The 19,361-nt window shown below is 36.9% G+C and overlaps 1 protein-coding gene across 4 annotated transcripts in view; it reads right to left on the bottom strand.

The window, feature by feature from the left end:
- Window positions 1-518: 518 nt before the first annotated feature.
- RPS6KC1 (ribosomal protein S6 kinase C1) overlaps window positions 519-19,361 on the bottom strand; it is a 110,513-nt gene continuing 91,670 nt past the window's right edge. For all 4 annotated transcript variants that reach the window (XM_087827858.1, XM_087827857.1, XM_087827856.1 and 1 more), the window contains 3 exons: window positions 11,569-11,651; window positions 10,421-10,516; window positions 519-2,764 (listed from right to left, as the gene is read on the bottom strand). In XM_087827858.1, coding sequence (XP_087683984.1) covers window positions 2,654-2,764; window positions 10,421-10,516; window positions 11,569-11,651 — 290 coding nt within the window. In that variant the 3' untranslated portion in view covers window positions 519-2,653. The remainder of the gene's footprint in view (window positions 2,765-10,420; window positions 10,517-11,568; window positions 11,652-19,361) is intronic.

The following is a 19,361-nucleotide window of genomic DNA, read 5'->3' on the forward strand; positions in this document are numbered from 1 at the left end:
AGATATTTGTACAGCAATGTTCATAATGACATTGTTCATAATAACCAAATCATGGGAACACCTCAATGTCCGTTACCAGATAAATGACTAAACAAAATGTGGTCTATTCATATCATACATGGAATATTACTCAGCCTCAAAAAGGAATGAAATTTTCATATACGCTACATCATCGGTGAACCTTGAAAACATTATACTAAGTAAAATAAGTCAGACTCAGAAAGACACATACTGTAAGATTCTACTTATATGACAGGCCTAGAAGAGTCAAATTCAGAGAGAGAATGTAGAATGGTGGTTACCAGGGACTGGGAGAGGGGAAATGAGAAGTTATTGTTTAATGGGTATGAAGTTTCAGTTTGGGATGATTAAAAAGTTCTGAAATACTTAGTGGTGATTGTTAAATAAATATGTGAATGTACTTAATGCCACTGAACTGTACACTTGAGAGTGGTTAAGATGGTAAGTTTTGTGTTATGTATATCGTACCACAATAAAAAAAATCAAATGAGAAATACTAAGTGGCAAGTTCTTTTATGATTTTGACCCATATGACATACGCTCAAAAAAATACAAACAACAGAAGAGAGGTATCGGCCACAGCATTAGAAATATTAATATTTCTAATATACACCATCAAATAAAAACAGACGTGGGTTCATCAACCCAAAGCCATTTATCCTGTGTGTTCGTTACTAAAATAACAAATGCCCACCATGATTATGAATAATGCATTTACATTAAGCACAAGTTCCGACCAAACATACAGAGAAAAAGACAGAAGTTGGAGCAGTGAAATTGTGTCAACACACTGACACAGCAACCATCTGTTGACATTACTGTCCTCTGAATCCAAGGGACCAAAGTCATGTGGTAGGGCTGGGAGCTTCACCTTAGTTGTGAAGTCCTACTTTCATGTCATAGGGCACTTCTGGAAGGAAGCCCCGTCGCGGCCAGCTCTAAGTACTTGCAGATTTCCTACGAGTCCTACCAGGAAGTCATTCTTGTGTCTCACCTGCGTGAGTTCCTGTTATGAGGCCAGGGGGCTAGTGAACTGAAATCCAGTTTCAGGGGGTGATGTCATCGAGTGAGCTATGATCCTGGTGACCTGCTCCCCATCCTGGTGTTGTTGCAGCCCTTTAGCTGGGGTTCAGGTTATAAGGGGACCAAAAAGGAAAAAGGGGGAGTAGGATAAGAGAAAAGGAAAAAAATGCTTGCACATTTCCTTTGTTTCACTAAAGCATTTTCTGCTTCCATTTAATTTGATGAGAGGACCTGGCCGATGGCAGATGGCAGATGCTCTTGGAATAGGGGTGGGCTCTCACACACATCTCGAAAATACAAAGGACTGGAACATACAGAAAGCTTTCATTATTTCTGGTAGCTCCTAACTTGGAAATGTGACTTATTCTTTTTTCTTTAAATAAAGTTTAAAAAAAAATACATTAACACTTTTAAAACATTTGTAAATTGTTGTAAACAATGTATAACCCCAGGATCTATCTTAGCAACATAAAAAAATAATACAAATGTTTGGAGATGTGCAAATACTCATTTTCTTTCTACACAATGTCAAGTAGATTAGGAGGTCGATCTGGAAATCCTGTCACTCTAAGTAACAAAATAGGATTGCCATTCAATTCCATTTAGATGAGATGCTTTGGTTCTTCATATACCAAGCCAAAAACTAAAACAAAGTCAAGCATAAGATGTAGAAATTGCTAACATTCCAATATGATAGGAGGAGAGGGCTTTCTTAAAAAAACAACCACAAAAAACTTAAGCAATTAAATGAAGGACAGATTTAAATTTTTACCATGTTTATTTTACATCATGATTTGTCCTTATTAGGTTGATACAATCTGGGGACATAAAGACTCCCTCTCCCCTTTTTGTTGCATATGGATTAGTAAGGGTAAGAAGAGCAGAATATGGGAGAATAGGCCGGGGTGTTGGAAGTGGAAAGACAAAGCTGGAGAGAGAAAGAGTTTGTCTGAACCCTTCCATGAGCAGTACCAACCAACCAAGTACAAAGCTGACGCCGTGACGTGTTTTCCTCCCACGTGGACTTCTGAAAGTATGAGACAGTTTAAGACCACATTCAACATACAGTAATTATACAGAATCCTGGTGCGTGTTTCCTATCAGACATGATGAGTATATTCATTTTTCCTCACTTTTTAATCTTCACAGATGACATTATTCATGAAGCACTTTTTATGTATTATTCAACAAATGGCAATTTGATCCTGCAGACCAATCCTGGCCAGCAGAGAGCATGGTTAGCTGCCACGTACAGGTCCTTCTTTCAAGTAACACTCGGCTGTACACTTGGCACTTCAGACCAAAGGAAGTTCTGGGTGGGCGTTCCTTTCAGTTGGGTTCACAACTCATCTGCAACACTAAATGCAGATAAAATAAAGGTCACACCTTGGTTAAAGGTTTGTACAAAACAGCCTCTTGCAGATGTAGCCAGTATCTTGTCCAGAGGGTGACTGAGAGGAATTGTATGTTAGCCTTTTTATCCGCATTTCCTCTAAAGGTCTTCAGCCCAAGCTTTGCTGCTCCACGACCCCGAGGCCGAGCTGCCTCTGTGCTGGGGACGCCTGTCCCAGAGAAGATCAGCATGTGTGCAGATGGCCCCGCGTCATGTTCATCGCATCAGTTCTGCCCAGTCCACAGGGGTAAAAAATGGGTGAGATTTTATATCTTCAACACCAGCGACTCCAGCACCGAGACGCTCCAGAGGGTTGAACTGCAAGAGCTGAAACAGAGGGTTTAGTGACTAACAGGAATCCAATGAGCGAATCAAAGGGAAACAAACAATATGAAAGGAAAGCACTTGTAAATTCAACCCCAGAGAGAAACACACTTAATAGCCAACTGACTATACTTTCTTGAAAGGCAGCTATGTCTAGTAGCTGTGGGGTCGTGGGGGATATCTGAGTTTGTGGCTTTTCAGCTGATCTGAAACATGATCTTGAGTAGCTCACCTTCTCTCTTCCTCATCTAGTTATACTTATGAATTTCCTATTCCAAAAGTACAGTGTGATATTCATGTGATACCGCACCAAATTCCGAGAGGTCCAGTTACTCCTTTCATGACTGGAAAGTTTGGGAGACACAGTCAGTCTTTCACTCCCTAGTGAATTATATGTGCCCTGGGATTAAATTTTACCTCAAGTCTGAATTAGCCAACTCGTATTCCAAAATTATTTTCTTTAGAATAGCTGATTCACATGGAATAATTTACTCCTATGAGTAAAACATGTCTTGACTTCTCCCCTGTTAAAATTTATGTATAAAATAAGTTAATAATATTACATGCAACAGAATTGTTGAGTGTGGGAAAATATAGTAGTCATATACAATTACTGTAGATCAGAGGCACGCTGGAAGAATGTGTCTTGAGACAGTCATTCATCCTCGAATTTTTGTTTCAACAGCTTTACAGAGGCATAATTTATATAGCACAAAATCCACCTATTGTAAGTGGTATGTAATATAGCCACTCCCACTCTCTTATGGTTACTGTTTGCATGGTTTTCTTTTCCCATCCTTCTTCCTTCAACTTTCTTATGTCTTTGAACTTAAGGTGTGTCTCTCGTACACAGAAGAGGTTTGGATCTTACGTTTTTATCCAGGTTAACTCTCTCTGCCTTTCGTTTGGCATGTTTAGACTTTCACATTGAACGTAATTATTGGTATGATGGGTTTACATTTGCCATTTTGCTCCTTGTTTTCTACATCTATTGTCTTTTTGTCCCGCTTTTACTACTTTCTTTTGTGTCAAACACTTTTTACTCTAGTATTTCAGTTCTTCTATTAATTTTATTTTTTTAGTGGTTGCTGTAAAAATTACAATATATACATTTGAATTTATCACAATCTACTTCAGATTAATACTAACTTAATTCCAGTAAAATGTAGAAACTTTGCTCCACTATAACTACATTCCTTCTGCTTTTTTGGCCTATTATTGTTATATATATTATAAATTGCATCTATATACATTATAAACCCAACAGCACTGTGTTATAGTTAATGCTTCATACAATCTTATGCCTTTTAAAAGAAGTTTAGAAAAGAAATTTTTAAAAATATATTTAGTCTTTTTTATTAACTCCTATTTACCATCCTAGGGCTCTTCATTTCTTCCTACAGATTCGAGTTACTATCTGGTGTCATTTTCTGTCAGCCTAAAGGACTTCTTGTGTTATTTCTTATAAGGCAGGGTCTACCAGCAATAGATTTTCCTAGTCTTTATTTGGGAATTCTTTATTTTATCTTTGTCTTGGAAGGGTTGACAGTTACTTTCAGCACTTCGATTATATCATTTCACTGCCTTCCGTCTTCTCTTTTTTTTTTTTATTGAGGTAAAACTGACATACGACATTATGTAGTTTCAGATGTACCACATGATTTGATATTTGCATGTATTATAGAATGATCATCACAATAGTTAACACAGTCTTCAATTGTTTTTTGATAAGAAGTCACACATTAATGTTCCCCTGTCTACAAATTGTTTTTCTTCTGCTGCTTACAAAAATCTTCCTTTGTTTATGTCTTTCAGTAATTTGACCATGATATGTCTACATGAGGATCTCTTTGCTATTTTCCTACTTGAAGGTCCACTGAGTTTCTTCAATGCGTATCAATGTTTTTCAGCACATTTAGCATTTTCAGCTATTATTTCTTTGAATATTTTTGCTGCCCCTTCCCCTCTTCCCTTTCCTTCTGAAACTCCCATTATATGTATACTGATATATTTGATATTGTTTTACAGGTCTCTGTAGCTCTGATCATTTTTCTGGACTGTTTTTCAGATTGGATAACTTCTATTGTTCAAATTCACTGAGTCTTCCTTCATCTATCTCACAATTGCTGTTAAAATGAATTTGTTTCCCTTAGTGACTTCTTCATTTCAATTACTGTATCTTGAACTAAAGAATTTCTACTTGGTTCTTTTGTTAAAAATGTAATTTTTATATCCTTAATGAGAATCTCCATTTGTTGATTCACTGTTGTCATACTTTCCTTTAATTCTTTAAACACAGTTTCCTTTAGTTCTTTAAACATATTTATAATAACCACTTTGAAGTCTTTGTTAAATCCAAAATCTGGGGATACTTTAGAGACCATTCCTATTGGCTGCTTTTTTCCCCTGCATATAGATGATACTTTTTTATTTCTGTGTATCTTACATTTTGCTGGGGGAAAAAGGACATTTTAGAGAATATATTTTAGCAACTCTGGAGTCTGATTTTCTTTCCATGAAGACTGTGAGCATTGCTGTTGGATGGTTTAATAACTTGTTTCAGCCAAATCTGTAAATCTGTTTCCTCCACCCCACTATAATAAGCAGCTGTTGATATCCCTGCTCATTTTTTTTTCTTGTTTTCATTTTTAAGCTTGGCTTCCTAGGGGTCATCCCTCTGTCTGCATAGCTTAGTGGCCAACCAGTGATTAAAAAGAGATTGAATTCAAATATGACAAAGGAAGCAAGGACATACAATGGTATAAAGACAGTCTCTTCAATAAGTGGTGCTAGGAAAACTGGACAGATACATGCAAAAAAAATAAAATCACACCACTTTCTTAAACCATATACAAAAATAAACTCGAAATGGATTAAAGACTTAATATAAAACCTGACACCATAAAATTCCTAAAAGAAAACACAGGCAGTAAACTCTTTGACATCGCTTTTAGCAATAATCTTTCAGTATATGTCTCCTTGGGCAAGGGCAACAAAAGGAAAAACAAAGAAATGGGACTACAGTATCAAACTAAAAATTCTTTGCACAGCAAAGGAAAGCATCAACAAAATGAAAAGGAAACCTACTAAATGGGAGAAGATATTTGCAAATGATACATCCAATAAGGAGTTAATGTCCAAAATATAGAAGGAACTCATACAACTTAACACCAAAATAAACAAACAAACCAATTAAAAAATGGGCAGAGGATCTGAACAGACATTTCTCCAAAGAGGACATACAGGTGGCCAACAGACATATGAAAAGATGCCCAACATCACTGATCATCAGAGGAATGCAAATCAAAACCACAATGAGATGTCACCTCACACCTGTCCGAGTGGCTACCATCAATAAATCAACAAACAACAAGTGCAGATAGAGATGTGGAAAAAAGAGAACCTCCGTACACTGCTGGTGGGACTATAAATTGGTGCAACCACTATGAAAAACAATATAAAGATTGCTCAAAACATTAAAAATACAGCTGCCATACAACCCAGCAATTCCTCTTCGGATATTTATCCAAAGAAAACAAAAACACAAAATCAAAAAGATATATGCAGCCCTATGCTCACTGCAGCATTACTTACAACAGCCAAGATATGGAAGCAACCAAGGTGTCCACCGATAGATGAATGGTAAAGAAAATGTGGTGTATACATGTAGAATGGAATATTATTCAGCAATGAAAAGGAATAAAATCTTGCCATTACAACAACATGGATGTTAAGTGAACTAAGTCAGATAAAGGAAGACAAATACCGTTTGATTTCACTTATGTGTGGAATCCAGAGAAACAGAACAGAAACAGACCCATAGATATAGAGGACACGCTGATGGTTACCAAAGGGAAGGAGAGTGGGGAAATGGAGGAAAAAAAATACTACAGTCACTGAAGCTTCCATCCTCCAAAACACATTCAAAATTTAGGCTACTTGCAAGTCTGCCCTGGTTTTTCTTTTCACTGGCCCTCTCCCTGCTCCTATGCACATGCATGCAGCCTCAGGGTAGGTCCTCATGGCCTGCCCCAATCTGGCAGAACCTGCATACCTGACCAAGCAGGGGAAAGAGAGTGGGAACAGCCCAGGCAAGAATGCCAGACAGTCCCACTCTTCTTTCCCAAAGGACTGCTGTTTTTCTAGCATAAACACTTTTCAGATTTTTGTATCCCTTTGATCAATTTCAAGAGCTCTGAGATGGTTGTTTTTGCCATCACAGACTTTATAATTCTAACTTTATAATTTCCTTTTTTGAGGAGAGAACTTGCCAACTTCCTCATAAGACTATACCATTCAAATCTGAGAATATTCCCATAGCAAATAATTTTTCCACATAATTTAGCCAACTGCAACTGAAACATTTAAATAATTTCTTTATATTACTTACTGATTCTATAGATATAGAAAATCCCACTATTCAAATTTAACCACAACTTCTATTTCTTTATCTTTCATTTCTATTTTTTCTTTCATTCATAATTCATTCATTCCATTATTTGTGAAAAAAAGTATCGACTGATTTCTTATTACACGCCAGCCCACTACTTTTTTGAGACCTTTTCATCATATCATTAGCAGTTGCCTCACTCTTATGTTAGCAACCCTATAATTCAACTATACGCTTCATCACATTACAAATTACTATATGCCATGAACTTTCAACACTATGTCCTATCAATAATAATAATACGAAAGATTTATATGACACTTTTTGTGTGTTCTAAGTGCTTAATATAGGTTAATTCATTTAACTCACAACTCTATGAATATATATACCATCATTTTCTCTGTTTTATAGATGAGAAAACAGAGACCCAGAGAAGTAGGAAGTAGCAAAGACAGGATTTGAATTCAAGCACTATGGCTCCAGAATCCATGCCCTTACCACAATGTTACACTGCCTCACAAGTGTGTGACCTGCAAGGCCAAGGACCTATTACCTCACTTTGATATTACCAAATCCACAAAGGGAGCGAAGCATATACCTCAAAAGACTGTACTCACAGTCTTTTGACTTGAAATTATTGTATCTAGCATTCAAAATGACTGTTTATTAAGTCTAAATGCTCAAAGGATTTTTGTATTAGAAGTTGCTAAAATGTGTTAAGAAAAGCTATTATAAAACAAACATAAGAATATCCTAAATATATCAAACCCATTTTCATGTCTACTGACTGAAATGTGGAAGGCATCAGACATTTTAATATAAATGTAAAATATCAAATATTGGTAAAATTAACTATGACTACAGCGTATTTTTTAATATTTCAAGAAACATGTAAGTTCTTTCTTCTTTGTTACAACTGGCAATAAAGCTGAGCAATAAAGACATAGAAATTTGTTTTGAAGGTTTTTTCTCATATAATATCTTCCAATTGTGTCATCATTAACTAAATGTACGTTGTAAAGTACAAACAGGCATGCTCTGAGGACCCATAAAATACGAGTATCTCCTTTAAAAACTGCATTTAAAATTTAACTGTGTTTACTTTAGTACCATTCATTTGACTGAGAGGACTGAAGCATGGATACAGGGGATTACAAGGTCTAGGAAGAAAGTAAGACGCTGACAGACCAAAGAGAGGGGAAATCTCCCCAAAGCAGAATAAATATTTCCATAAAGATCATTTTCTGATTTTTTTTAAAAGGACCTCTATGACCTGTGAGGTAGTGGAAGAGGAAAGTCAAAGTGACAAATTGCTAATCATGCCAAGAGACCCCTTTTCCCCTTCCTGATGATGTTTCCTCGACATGAGTGGTAGTTTCCTTAGGCAGGCCAATGACAGAATGCTGATTTACGACATAGGCGGTAAGTATCCGTATTGGGGATTTAACATACTTAAGCCTAGACTCCTTTACAACATAATTTCTAATAAAAACAGGAGCAACAGACCTTTATAAATTAATGTGGGGAATTCTATTCTAGACATTATACAGGGGGGGCAAAAGTAGGTTTACAATTATGAGTATGGGAAACAGTTTTATTCTTGTATTATTTATTATTTTCCAGACGACCAACTGTGAACCTCCTTTTGCCCCACCCTGTATAATAATGACTACTTTAAAGAAGAGAAACAAAAAATAATTTAATTCCTTAAATCATTTACGAAAAAAATGCTTTAAATTTACCTTTTTGTGCCATAACAAAAAAGATGAAATCAAACAAGTGGCTGTCCTTTTTCCCATTGGAATGAAATGTTTTATATTATCTTTGCATTATCTCTTAATTCTTTGGCAAAGTATTCTCATCTCAGGGTATTCTCATATCAGTATTTCCAACCTGATTGTGTTGCTTTATATTTTCAGAAACTTCGTGAAGTACAGTTCTGATCCTTCCACTCTTCTGTACAACTTCAAATCTCAACTTTGTTCTGCATTAAATTCTATCGCTCTACCCCGCCGTTCATGATAATAGAACCCCAGGAGAGAATCCCAACTTATCTTTCCACATTCAACCCTATATTCATCCCTCCACTCCAGATAAACCAAATTGAGTCTTTGAGACTTTTCCCTTTGTTCATTCCACCCAGCTATTTCTCCCACATCCAACCTTGTCACGCTGGAATTCTAAGGCGCCACAAAAATAACGCCCGCTGCACAAAACTTTCCTAATACTACCACTGGGTCAGCAATAACACTCCTTATCTTTACTTGCCAAAGCAACCTGTTTGACAGGCCTTACCACCCCGCCAGCAGTGCAGATATCTATGTCTTACCTTTACAGCTTACAGCACTAGGCCTGCATATATTTGCTACATGTAACCAAAGTCACTCTTCAGATACTAAGTATTTCTCTTCTTAATATATTAGCTGTTCCTCCCCTTTTTAAAAATTTTGTTTTCCCTGATAAAAAAAAAATAATTCATGTTTCATTAAATAAAAACTTTAGTTCTTGATCTTTTTCAAATAATCTTTTCCTTTATGTTTCTTATAAAAGGGTACAGACCCCAGGCCTGGCAATTATTGCTGATTTGCTGTGAGCCTATCATACCACAACACAGACAACCCTCAGTGCACTCACCAAATCCGCTATTCAAAACTGGAGGAGCATCATAAGTGTAGGGTATCAATTGAAGAAGTTAACCAGAGTTCCAAGACTACCTCTGGGATACTGAACTTTAATTATCAGTTGTCTCTTTCCTCAAAGCCACCAAAAAAGTGCACTAACTGGCACCAACACCAAAGTTCCATCAGTGGATGAAGCTAATTGAGAATCACCTAATTGGGCAAGATTTTCTAACACCACTTCTCTCCTACGCAACCAGAGTAGCCCATTTCTAAGTTTATAAATATGAATTAAAGATTGAAAATAACCATTTATATATCCTTACAAAATGTAGCAGCAAAAACAGAGCAGCTCCAGACAAGCTAAAAGCAAACACTTAAATCTCACACCTATGCAAATACATGGAATTGACTAAACATTAGCCTGGATTTTTGAAAAACAAATTTTAATACCAATAAGTTTTATCTGTTCTCTCTGACCTCATCAATACTTAGTTAATAGCAGGAACCTAAAGACATACTGTATTAGTTCTGAATTTGTGATTAGTAGAGGTCTTTCTTGCCTGAAACTGATTTCTTTAAGGTTCTGGAGCTGCAGGCTCTGCTAATTTGCATGGTTGATATACATGGCCAATAGGTCAATTAAATTACCTGTTGAATGAGTGAGCGAGCCTCTTCAGAGACACATTCTGGCATGTTCAAAGTAGTGTGAGTAGTTATTCCTGCTGGATGGCACTCAACCAGAGTCTGAAACAATCAATCAGGTACAATTCTTATCCCAGGACTGATGGACAGCGAGTACAGAGAACGCAGTGACAATCTTAACTGCAGGTGTAGTCACCAACGGTTTAGCATGAGGCTCTAAACCTACACAGCTTCTAACTGGAATGAAGGCAATCAGTGAAATCGCATCATAAGCTTACGCTTCTAGCCCTTTTCCCTTAGTTATAAAGAAAATGGCTCAAACATAGAAGAGCTCACATTATACACAAAAACTAAAAAGGGACTTTAGATATCTCTAAAAACTTTTTAATGTATTAAAAACCTTCAAAGTTTAGAATTTGTTAATAATATTTTTTTATATATATAGCACATTATGACTTAAATGTATGCATAGATGATTTATAAATTCCACAACTGTCTTGGGAATTCAGTATTATCTACATATTTAAGGTAGATGACTACTTACAAAACTATGTCTGTTCATGTCCCCTGTTTCCTTCCCAAAAGGCAATCTGCACAGTACTCTATTAAAGTCTATTAACCTCAAATATCTTACTTAAAAGTTATTGATCAGAGAGAGTATAAATTCTGTCCTTAAGCTAGAACAGGTAGGAAAAATATACAGTAGAGAGAAAAAAGATGTTACCGTTCATATCTACATTTATTTTCTAAAATGAGAGTTCCTTCCTGATTTCAGACGAGATGTTTAAAACATCCAGAGAATTCTAACATCCTGATATAAACCTTAGAGATTTAACTCTGTTAAAAGTGAATCAGAGAAAATAAAGAGAAAAAATGTTTAGTCTTATATCTTATTGTATACTAACATTGCAACATAACAGAATTTTACCATCAATCTATTCAGTGTAATACAACTCAATTTTTACTTAAATCTAAAATCTTGATAAACTTGCTTCGTGTGTGTGTGTGTGTGTGTGTGTGTGTGTGTGTGTGTGTCTCAAAGGTTTTCTTACCTAATCCCTTATCTAAAAATTACAGGCAAAGGCTAAATGTTCTCAATTTGAAATCAAGGTAGCATCTGGGTAAACTTATTAAGCGTCCAGGTCACTGCTTACCTTGCCAGTGAGAAGTTCAAAGAGGACAGCACCCAAACTCCACCAATCACAAGCTTCAGTCTCTTCAGTGATTGCTCCAACCTCTAAACACACCAAAAAAGGTTGATATTAAAATTCCAAAGGTCAATTAAACTTTCAAAATTAACATGTATTAGCAAGGTGACCTTTTTAATGCTGAGAGAGCATATCCTAAATACTACTGGGCTTTCAAAATTCCTGAAAGTTACTTATCCCTCTGGTCACCTACTGTGGTTGCATTTTTATTTTTTTTTGACGCAGTCATATATTAAACTGAGACATTTGTTCTTCAGCTGATCGAAGGACACCTTCAAGATGCTATACTTAAAAGTTACATGAATCTACTAGATCAGCATTTTGCTTAATTTTTCAAATTTGAGAAAGTGTAGCCAACTCTACCTCAGAGGTCATGTTTTGTTTTAAAAATAAAGACTCTAGGTTCAGAAGGAACTGCAAAAATCATTTAAAGCAGTATTAATTATCCTTGTACAGATTAGAAAGCAGAGAGGTGAAATGCCTTGTCCAATGTCACATAGTAAGTCAGTAGCAGAACTAAGACCTAGTTCATAGTATCATCCCCTCTCCTATAAAATCGTTTCCAACTAAAGACAGAGCATGTGAAATGCAAATTTACCCATTCGGTTATTACAAGTACAGAGAGATATGTTGTTTTAAGCCACAACTGAAACTACTGGCTAAGATAAGGGATTTTACAGTGTCTACAAATTACAATTTTGTCTGTTATCCCTCTCTCACCAGCACAAGTTCCTTAAATATAATATGAGTTTTCAGGTGTCATCTTTCAGGTTTCTCTACAAATCAGCAAAAACTCCTCATTTTACTATCTCTGAGGCTTTTAGCCCTTAAGTCACATTTGAGATACTCTTGTCCTTTCTAATGACATTCAGTTAGTCCCTAAGCCTTATCGGTATCTGCCCTTTCATTTCTATCTGACGACAAAACATGCTTATTAGTTGTCTGCAGGTAGCCCACAACTCATAACAATAACATTCACAAGGTCTTATAGTTAGGTCGGGACTTGGAAAGTAATTACTGGAAGTGGTGCTCAGGTGCCCAGCCCTGTAACCAATACTTAGTAAATCTGTGTGTGGGAGAACCACAAAACTCAGAACTGCTTGAGCTTTAAGTCTTGAAGCAAAGGCCCGAGAAAGCAAAAAGAGCCATTCCTATGCAAAATACTGAAATTACCCCTATTTGAGCAACAGCCTTCCATATCCCTGCACCCACCCTCTTCTTCTGGGTTTCATGACATATGTAGAATGACACCCCTCCGCAGGCCTTCCTCTCCCTACTGAACTTCATGCCAAATCACAGCCTCCACTCTCTAATTAGCTGCTCTCACTTAGGTGGCAAAAAGAAAACAGATATTAACTATTATGTGAATGACCAAGTCTCCTGGTCCTCCTAGATCCATTATCATTTATAAAATAGCAGCTTGTTTTAAAAAACAGAGAACTACCTGTCTAACAATAGAGATTTAATTATATAAAGTGGCACATCCCTAGGATGGAATACTACTACATAAGCATGAAAATGATGGATTCATGCAAGGTTTAAGTATATAAGTCAATGTCTGGATATATTAAATTTTAAAAAAATCTATAAAACAATAGAATTCTAATTTTAAAATCAGTTTTTTTAAAAAAAAAAAAAGATTGATGAGAAAATATGACAAGATATTTTGGTGGTTTGCCTCTGTGGTAGTGACAGTTTTACTTTCATTCCATACTTATTAGCCTATATGAACTCCTAAGTGGTACAATTTTAAATGTAGAACAAGATGACATGAAAACACTCAGGCATGTTGGAGCAGGGAAGACGAAGCTATATGTAGGTCAATCCTGCCCAAGAGTCTGCTCGCCTACATGATTTCCCCAACAACCTGAATGCTATCATACATTACAGAGCATTGGACTAGGAATCAGGAGGCCTGGGCTAACAGCTTTGAGGAATTCACTTGATCTCATTCATAATATGAGGGTTAGATCTGAGGGTCTCTACGTTAAATTTAGCTCCAAATTCTATAATTTTGACACTCAAGGATTTCCTAAAATAATGATTTTCTTTAAGAACGATTCAGAACAATTCAGTGGGGGCTCTCATTCAAAGTGTCCCTCCCAGATTCAAACACACTGCCCCACACTCATTCCCAACCTCCCCACTGAGAGTCACTATCACCTTCAAACACATGCTTTGAAAACTTTAGGAAGAGCGTGTGTTCTTAGAAATTTTACCAAAGTAAAATAAATTTACAGTGGTCCTGTCATCAAATATAACACTTTGCACATTTCCTTCCAGTATAAGCAGTCAATACAGCTTCCTGTTCAAAGCTGTGAAACGCCTTCTTGTTGACCATTAAATAACATTCGCCGGTCTAGCTTAATCAGGCTGCTCTACAATCAGGCCTGCACAGTGAGGTCTCAGCCTGTCAGAGGCATTCAACCAGCAGACAAAAGCAGCACAAACTAGGCACTATGTGAGGCACTAGGCACGATTCCTCCACAGAACTCCATGCGCTGGCCACATCACTAAGTAACATGAACTAAAAGTCAGCTTTCCCACTGGCACAGTTAGTGGTTTTATCTTTTAGTATGCTTTTGCTGAAGAACTTAAGTTATTCCATTTTCTTCAATCATACAGCAAGTAGTACATATTTCTTAGTTCCACAAGTCAAGACCCAAAATCATTGGTCAGCCATCTGTCTTGAATATGCTACCAACAAGTCTCACTTTTCTGTGTATCTTTGTTGCTTTGCTCACAGTAGGCACACACTGCAATGATGGTAATGGCAACAATAAAATAACAGCTAACATTTACTGACTGCTTGCTATATGTAAGCAACTATGTCTAATATTTTATACACATTATTTGAAATTTCCAAGCTGCCTTATGGAGAACTTATTTGGGTAGAGTGACTTTGGAGAACACAGTAATTGGGCATCCTGGGAAAAGAGGAACATCTGACCCAATCAGAAGTTGTGAAAATTAATAAGATGGTTTTATAGGATCTAACAACATGCCCTGAAAAGCTCTAGACTAAAGCCACAGGCCAAGTCTCTGCTCAGAAAGGTTTCCTGTTAGAATTGAGCAGAGGGTCACTGAGATAAGTCTACATAATATAATCAATGGCTAGCAATTTATAAAGGCTCCTTTTAAATTCAGCCAAAGATCCAAGTGCCATTACCAGTGTAGCCTAGACCATCAAAAGGGACATGTTATGCCAGTTTCCCATATCACTGCTGAGAATGTCTGGGGGGAAGGGGCAGTGAAATGTGTCACTCTGTGTGTATGTGTGGAGGGAGGGGTCCTTGAAACTACCAAATAAGCACAGTACATCTTCCTGAGCATAAAGATTTTTATATGTGTGGAAGGGAGCAGGATATTGTTTTACTATTAAAAGAAACACAGATCTATTATGGAACAGAATGTAAAATTTGCATGGACTCGCAAGATAAAAGACTTCAAAGGAACTTCAGGATCATATTTCACTAGTCCCCTGGGGTACCCATTTCATATCACCTCTACAATCAGAAGCACTTGGGCAGAAAAGTTTGAGAGGCACTTCAGGAGACAGACAAGGTGTATTCTTTCATTGGCTTCTGTGAACTTGCTCAACTGAGGAGTCTAAGAACTAGGTTCATTGGTTTTATGCTGCTTTGAAATCCCTCGCAATTTTCTGCCAGAGTCCTTAACAGGGAGGTAATGACCAACATACTGCACCAAATGTGAACTGCCACAGTGTCTGATGAGCTCCAATCTGAATATTCCCTACTATTATTATAGTATAATATTAACATAATATTATTATACATTAGCCCCAATTCTAATTCTTAGATTAAAACTGTAAAGACAGACCCTGAAATTACATTGACAAAAAGAAGTCTGAGGGTGTGTGGCTGTCAAAAGCACTTCTCTAAAACTGCTTTACTTGCAAAATCTATATAAAAAGTTTAAGCATAAACCAAGAGTACTGATTTATATACAAAGCTACGTGATAGCTACTACAAACACCAACAGGTAGATGTGTCTAGCTTCAAAAGTAGAAAACTTAAAGAAATAAATACCAAATAAGTTTGTGAGGCTATTTTAACAATAAAACGTGGCGAAGCTGAGAAATCCCTTTAAAATCCTACCTTAACTATTTTTAATCTCTCTAAAAAAAAAGAAGAAACATTTTAAAGGATAAATTTTACCACTGCTTTGTCAATTTTCAAAATATTTTTCCTATAAAACCCAATGTGTTAAGTTTCTATGCATGCCCCCCCACCCCCACTACATTCTGATTTGCAATTTCCAGGGCGGTAAGTAAAATAGTGTCTTTATTCTCACCAGGTGCAGCAGTGCTATAGGCATCGAACAAAGTGATGGGGGGGAACCACACCCTAAGAAAAAACATATTCTCAGGCTATTCCCACAAAAACTCAAAAAGGGATGGTGCTATCAAAGAATCCTACATATTCTTCTTTCTGAGCCAAAGAAATGTATTGACAGGGCTCGAGTTATGCTGCTGTGCAAGCCTGGCTCGGCACGTCACTGAGCTCCTCTGAAAATGAGGCCAGCCAGACCTCTAACCTTCTTCCTACCTGTATTTTATGATCCTGAAACTGTTCTCAAAAGCACTCGTGAGCCCTTCTCATAACTTTTTCTCCCTCCATTAACTTAAGATGCCCGAAGAGCAGGATTATGCTAAAATGAGCTAGCATCCCTCACTGTTCCTTTTCCTCCTATCTACACACAGCCGCTCTTCCCTTCCCTAAGCGACCTGGTGGCAGGCGAAACGAACCACTGTCACTAAACATAACTGCTACCACCTTTCAATGTAATGGAGACAGAATCAGCTCCAGATTAGATTTCAAATCATCTAGAATTTTTTAAGGACATCAAATATGTGAGAACAGCTTAGTAAAAGTCAGAGAACTCTTGCATAAGCACTATCAATTCTCTGATTCTAACACAACATAGAAACTTATTTTTCCTTAACTACACTTTTTTTTATAAAGAGAATCTTAGAAGCCTTATTTCTTTTCACTCTCAAAGTAATAGTAACTGTGGAACTATTATTAAGAGGTTATATAAGTCTCAATAAAAAAGCAGCAATTGCTGCAAATAAGTATTTATGTAATAGTCAAATTAAACCAACATTTAGATGCTAGAAGAATTTGTCACATAAATGACATAGCACTTTATCCAAATATCAGAAGGACAGAACAATTTTAAAGGCACAGATCTATATAATACATTAAAATGATAATGGGCAGTAAGTATATTTTGGGGATGAAGGAAAATACATTTTTCTAATTCCACAGAGTTTTTTTCCTAAATATTTTTAAAACACATTTTTTCCCCAAAATAATTTTTTTTTTCTCCAAAATAACTTTTAAAATTTTTTTAAATTAACCTAAAGAATTCCAACTCTTTCTTTTAGAAAAGAACCATAAGTAACAAAATACATTAGCTTTTGGAATAAAGGGCAGCTCTTCCATGAATAAGACATATGAAAACCAAGCCACATTCTTATAAACCTTAAAATTAAACACCATGTACATTTTTATAGTGTCAGAAAAAAAGTTGGGAGTGCCTAAATTTTCCATAAATTCTATAAGTGTTCAGTAAGATTTAAAATGCTGTTGTAAATGATCAAAAATTTGTTAACTTCCTTCCAAGGGAGTCAGACTTCATTAATGGCCTTAGACAGGAGTAAAGAAAGATTAACAAAACAAAAAAAATCTGACCTATCATTAGTGACATGCTGACGTACATACGTGGACAGAGGAAAAGCACGACCTTCTCCGCAAGGAGTATTCCATGTCAGCTAGAGCATGGAGACATTAGTGCTGTGTTCCGACACAGACAGCCTTTCCCTGCAGCATCTGTTGCTAATTGAAAGGGGCTAGAATTACAAAATTCTAGTCAATTTTTCTCACCAGCTCTTGCTGTGTATAAAGATTTTCTATGCAGGAGCTGAGCATTAGTCTTCCACTACAGCTGATGACTAAAGAGCAAAGAGAAAGAAACACAGAAGAAAGAATTTTTTTGTATCCAACATTATATGGAACCAAACCACTAGAAAAGGGACAGCTAAGCATATCTTTTGTTCGCTTGGTAAATTACCATTCTATAAATACAACTATTCACCTATCAAGATCTATTAATGTCCTACTTAACCAATAGTATGTGTCTTCTGTTTGGGTAATCTCTTTTATATATATAAATCTTCAAGAGTAACTGTCAACATTACACCAATTATGTCTTTCTTTTATTTCTAACTCCTAGACACAGTGCCTGGGAAACAGGAGCCACTTAATAAATGTTTGTTGAATAAATACATCAATCTTGTGTTTGGTAGCACTGTTCAAGGCATTCAAAGCACGTAACAAGGCCTCACCACACTCATTTTCTTTAGGTCCCATTGGGCACTTTTACATGTGATAGGCTAGAAAGTTTCAGATGTTATCTAAAGTGCGGTCTGCCTGCTGGATGAAACATAAAAGCAGGGTGAGTATGGAAGTCAGTCAGCTGATGACTGCAGTAGTCCAGGCAAGATATGACGGTGGCTTACAGTGGGGTGCTGGAGGGACACCTTGCAGTGCTCCCCTCTGCAGAGATGACGATCCCTAGAGTTTGTTCTGGCATAAATGGCATGTGGCAGAAAAGCCCTGGGAGCAGGAAGAAGACAGGTTGGGAGCTATCTCAAGGATTCCCCCGGCCCTTATCGAAGTAAGGAATCCAGGCACACAAGGAGATGAAATGTGCTGTAAATGTGTAAGCTGGCTATAACATCTGGCTGCTGGCCTGGTGACATAATTAGTATCAGTTAGAAATTTTATTTAAATGTTATCAAAATCAAATTCACTCAAGTGCACTGAAGGACAACCACACTACCTAGTTTTCTCTCAAAATACTATTTTAGATAAAGGACATATTTTTTAAAGTTTCCACAAACAAGACAAAATGTTGCAAATGAAAGCAAAACTAAAAGCCACACCAACTATGAGAATAAAATTTCATTTTAATTCCAAATCTGGATTGTTCCTCTAATATCTATAGCCTAAGTCATCAAAGTTTAGAAATTTAAAGTTTTAGTCTGTTGGTGTACAACTGTTGAAAGATACTGTGCCTTTGAAATGAGCTACTTTGGACAGAAGATATTTACTCGCCCAGGGTCTCACATGTCTCGGTACAGAGTATCTCAATTCTCAGGGTGAGAGGCTAGCTAGAGCCTGAAACTTGCTACACTAGCCTTTCAAATGGGCATTTTCCTCCTTTTTGCTAATTTTATCCCATTTCCGAAAACGTTGGCTGCCCACTTAGCATTTCTACATTGCATAAAGTCCTCCAACACTGTACTCAAATGATTATTCAAATGCCGTATTTGCAAGGCGGGTATTTGGGCTGTTTAGAAGTTGCCTGTATCACATTACTCCAGTTCCTTAGAGTCTTCCAGACAGGGTCAATGACAGGCTAGTGCTCTGCAGAGAGAAGTCTGCAAAGCTGGGGCCCTGCTCACCAGGTGGCCACTTGGTGATGGAGGGGTGTGGTGCTGGGTCCACCTTTCACACTTTCTTGGCTCATCCAGGACTCTAGCCTTGCTTCCTGACTCTACAGCATTAATTCAGTTGGTTTTCAGGTCATTTAATTACCTGGAACCCTGGGCCTGTTTTGTCATAGGTGGGAAACTAGATGTAAGTACACACCACCGTCAATTAATTCTGGATAGACTTGACAAAATACCGAATTCTGCTTTTTTCCCCACT

The sequence above is a fragment of the Miniopterus natalensis genome, chromosome 19 (genome assembly GCF_054644295.1).
Source record: "Miniopterus natalensis isolate mMinNat1 chromosome 19, mMinNat1.hap1, whole genome shotgun sequence".
Classification (NCBI taxonomy): Eukaryota; Metazoa; Chordata; class Mammalia; order Chiroptera; family Miniopteridae; genus Miniopterus; species Miniopterus natalensis.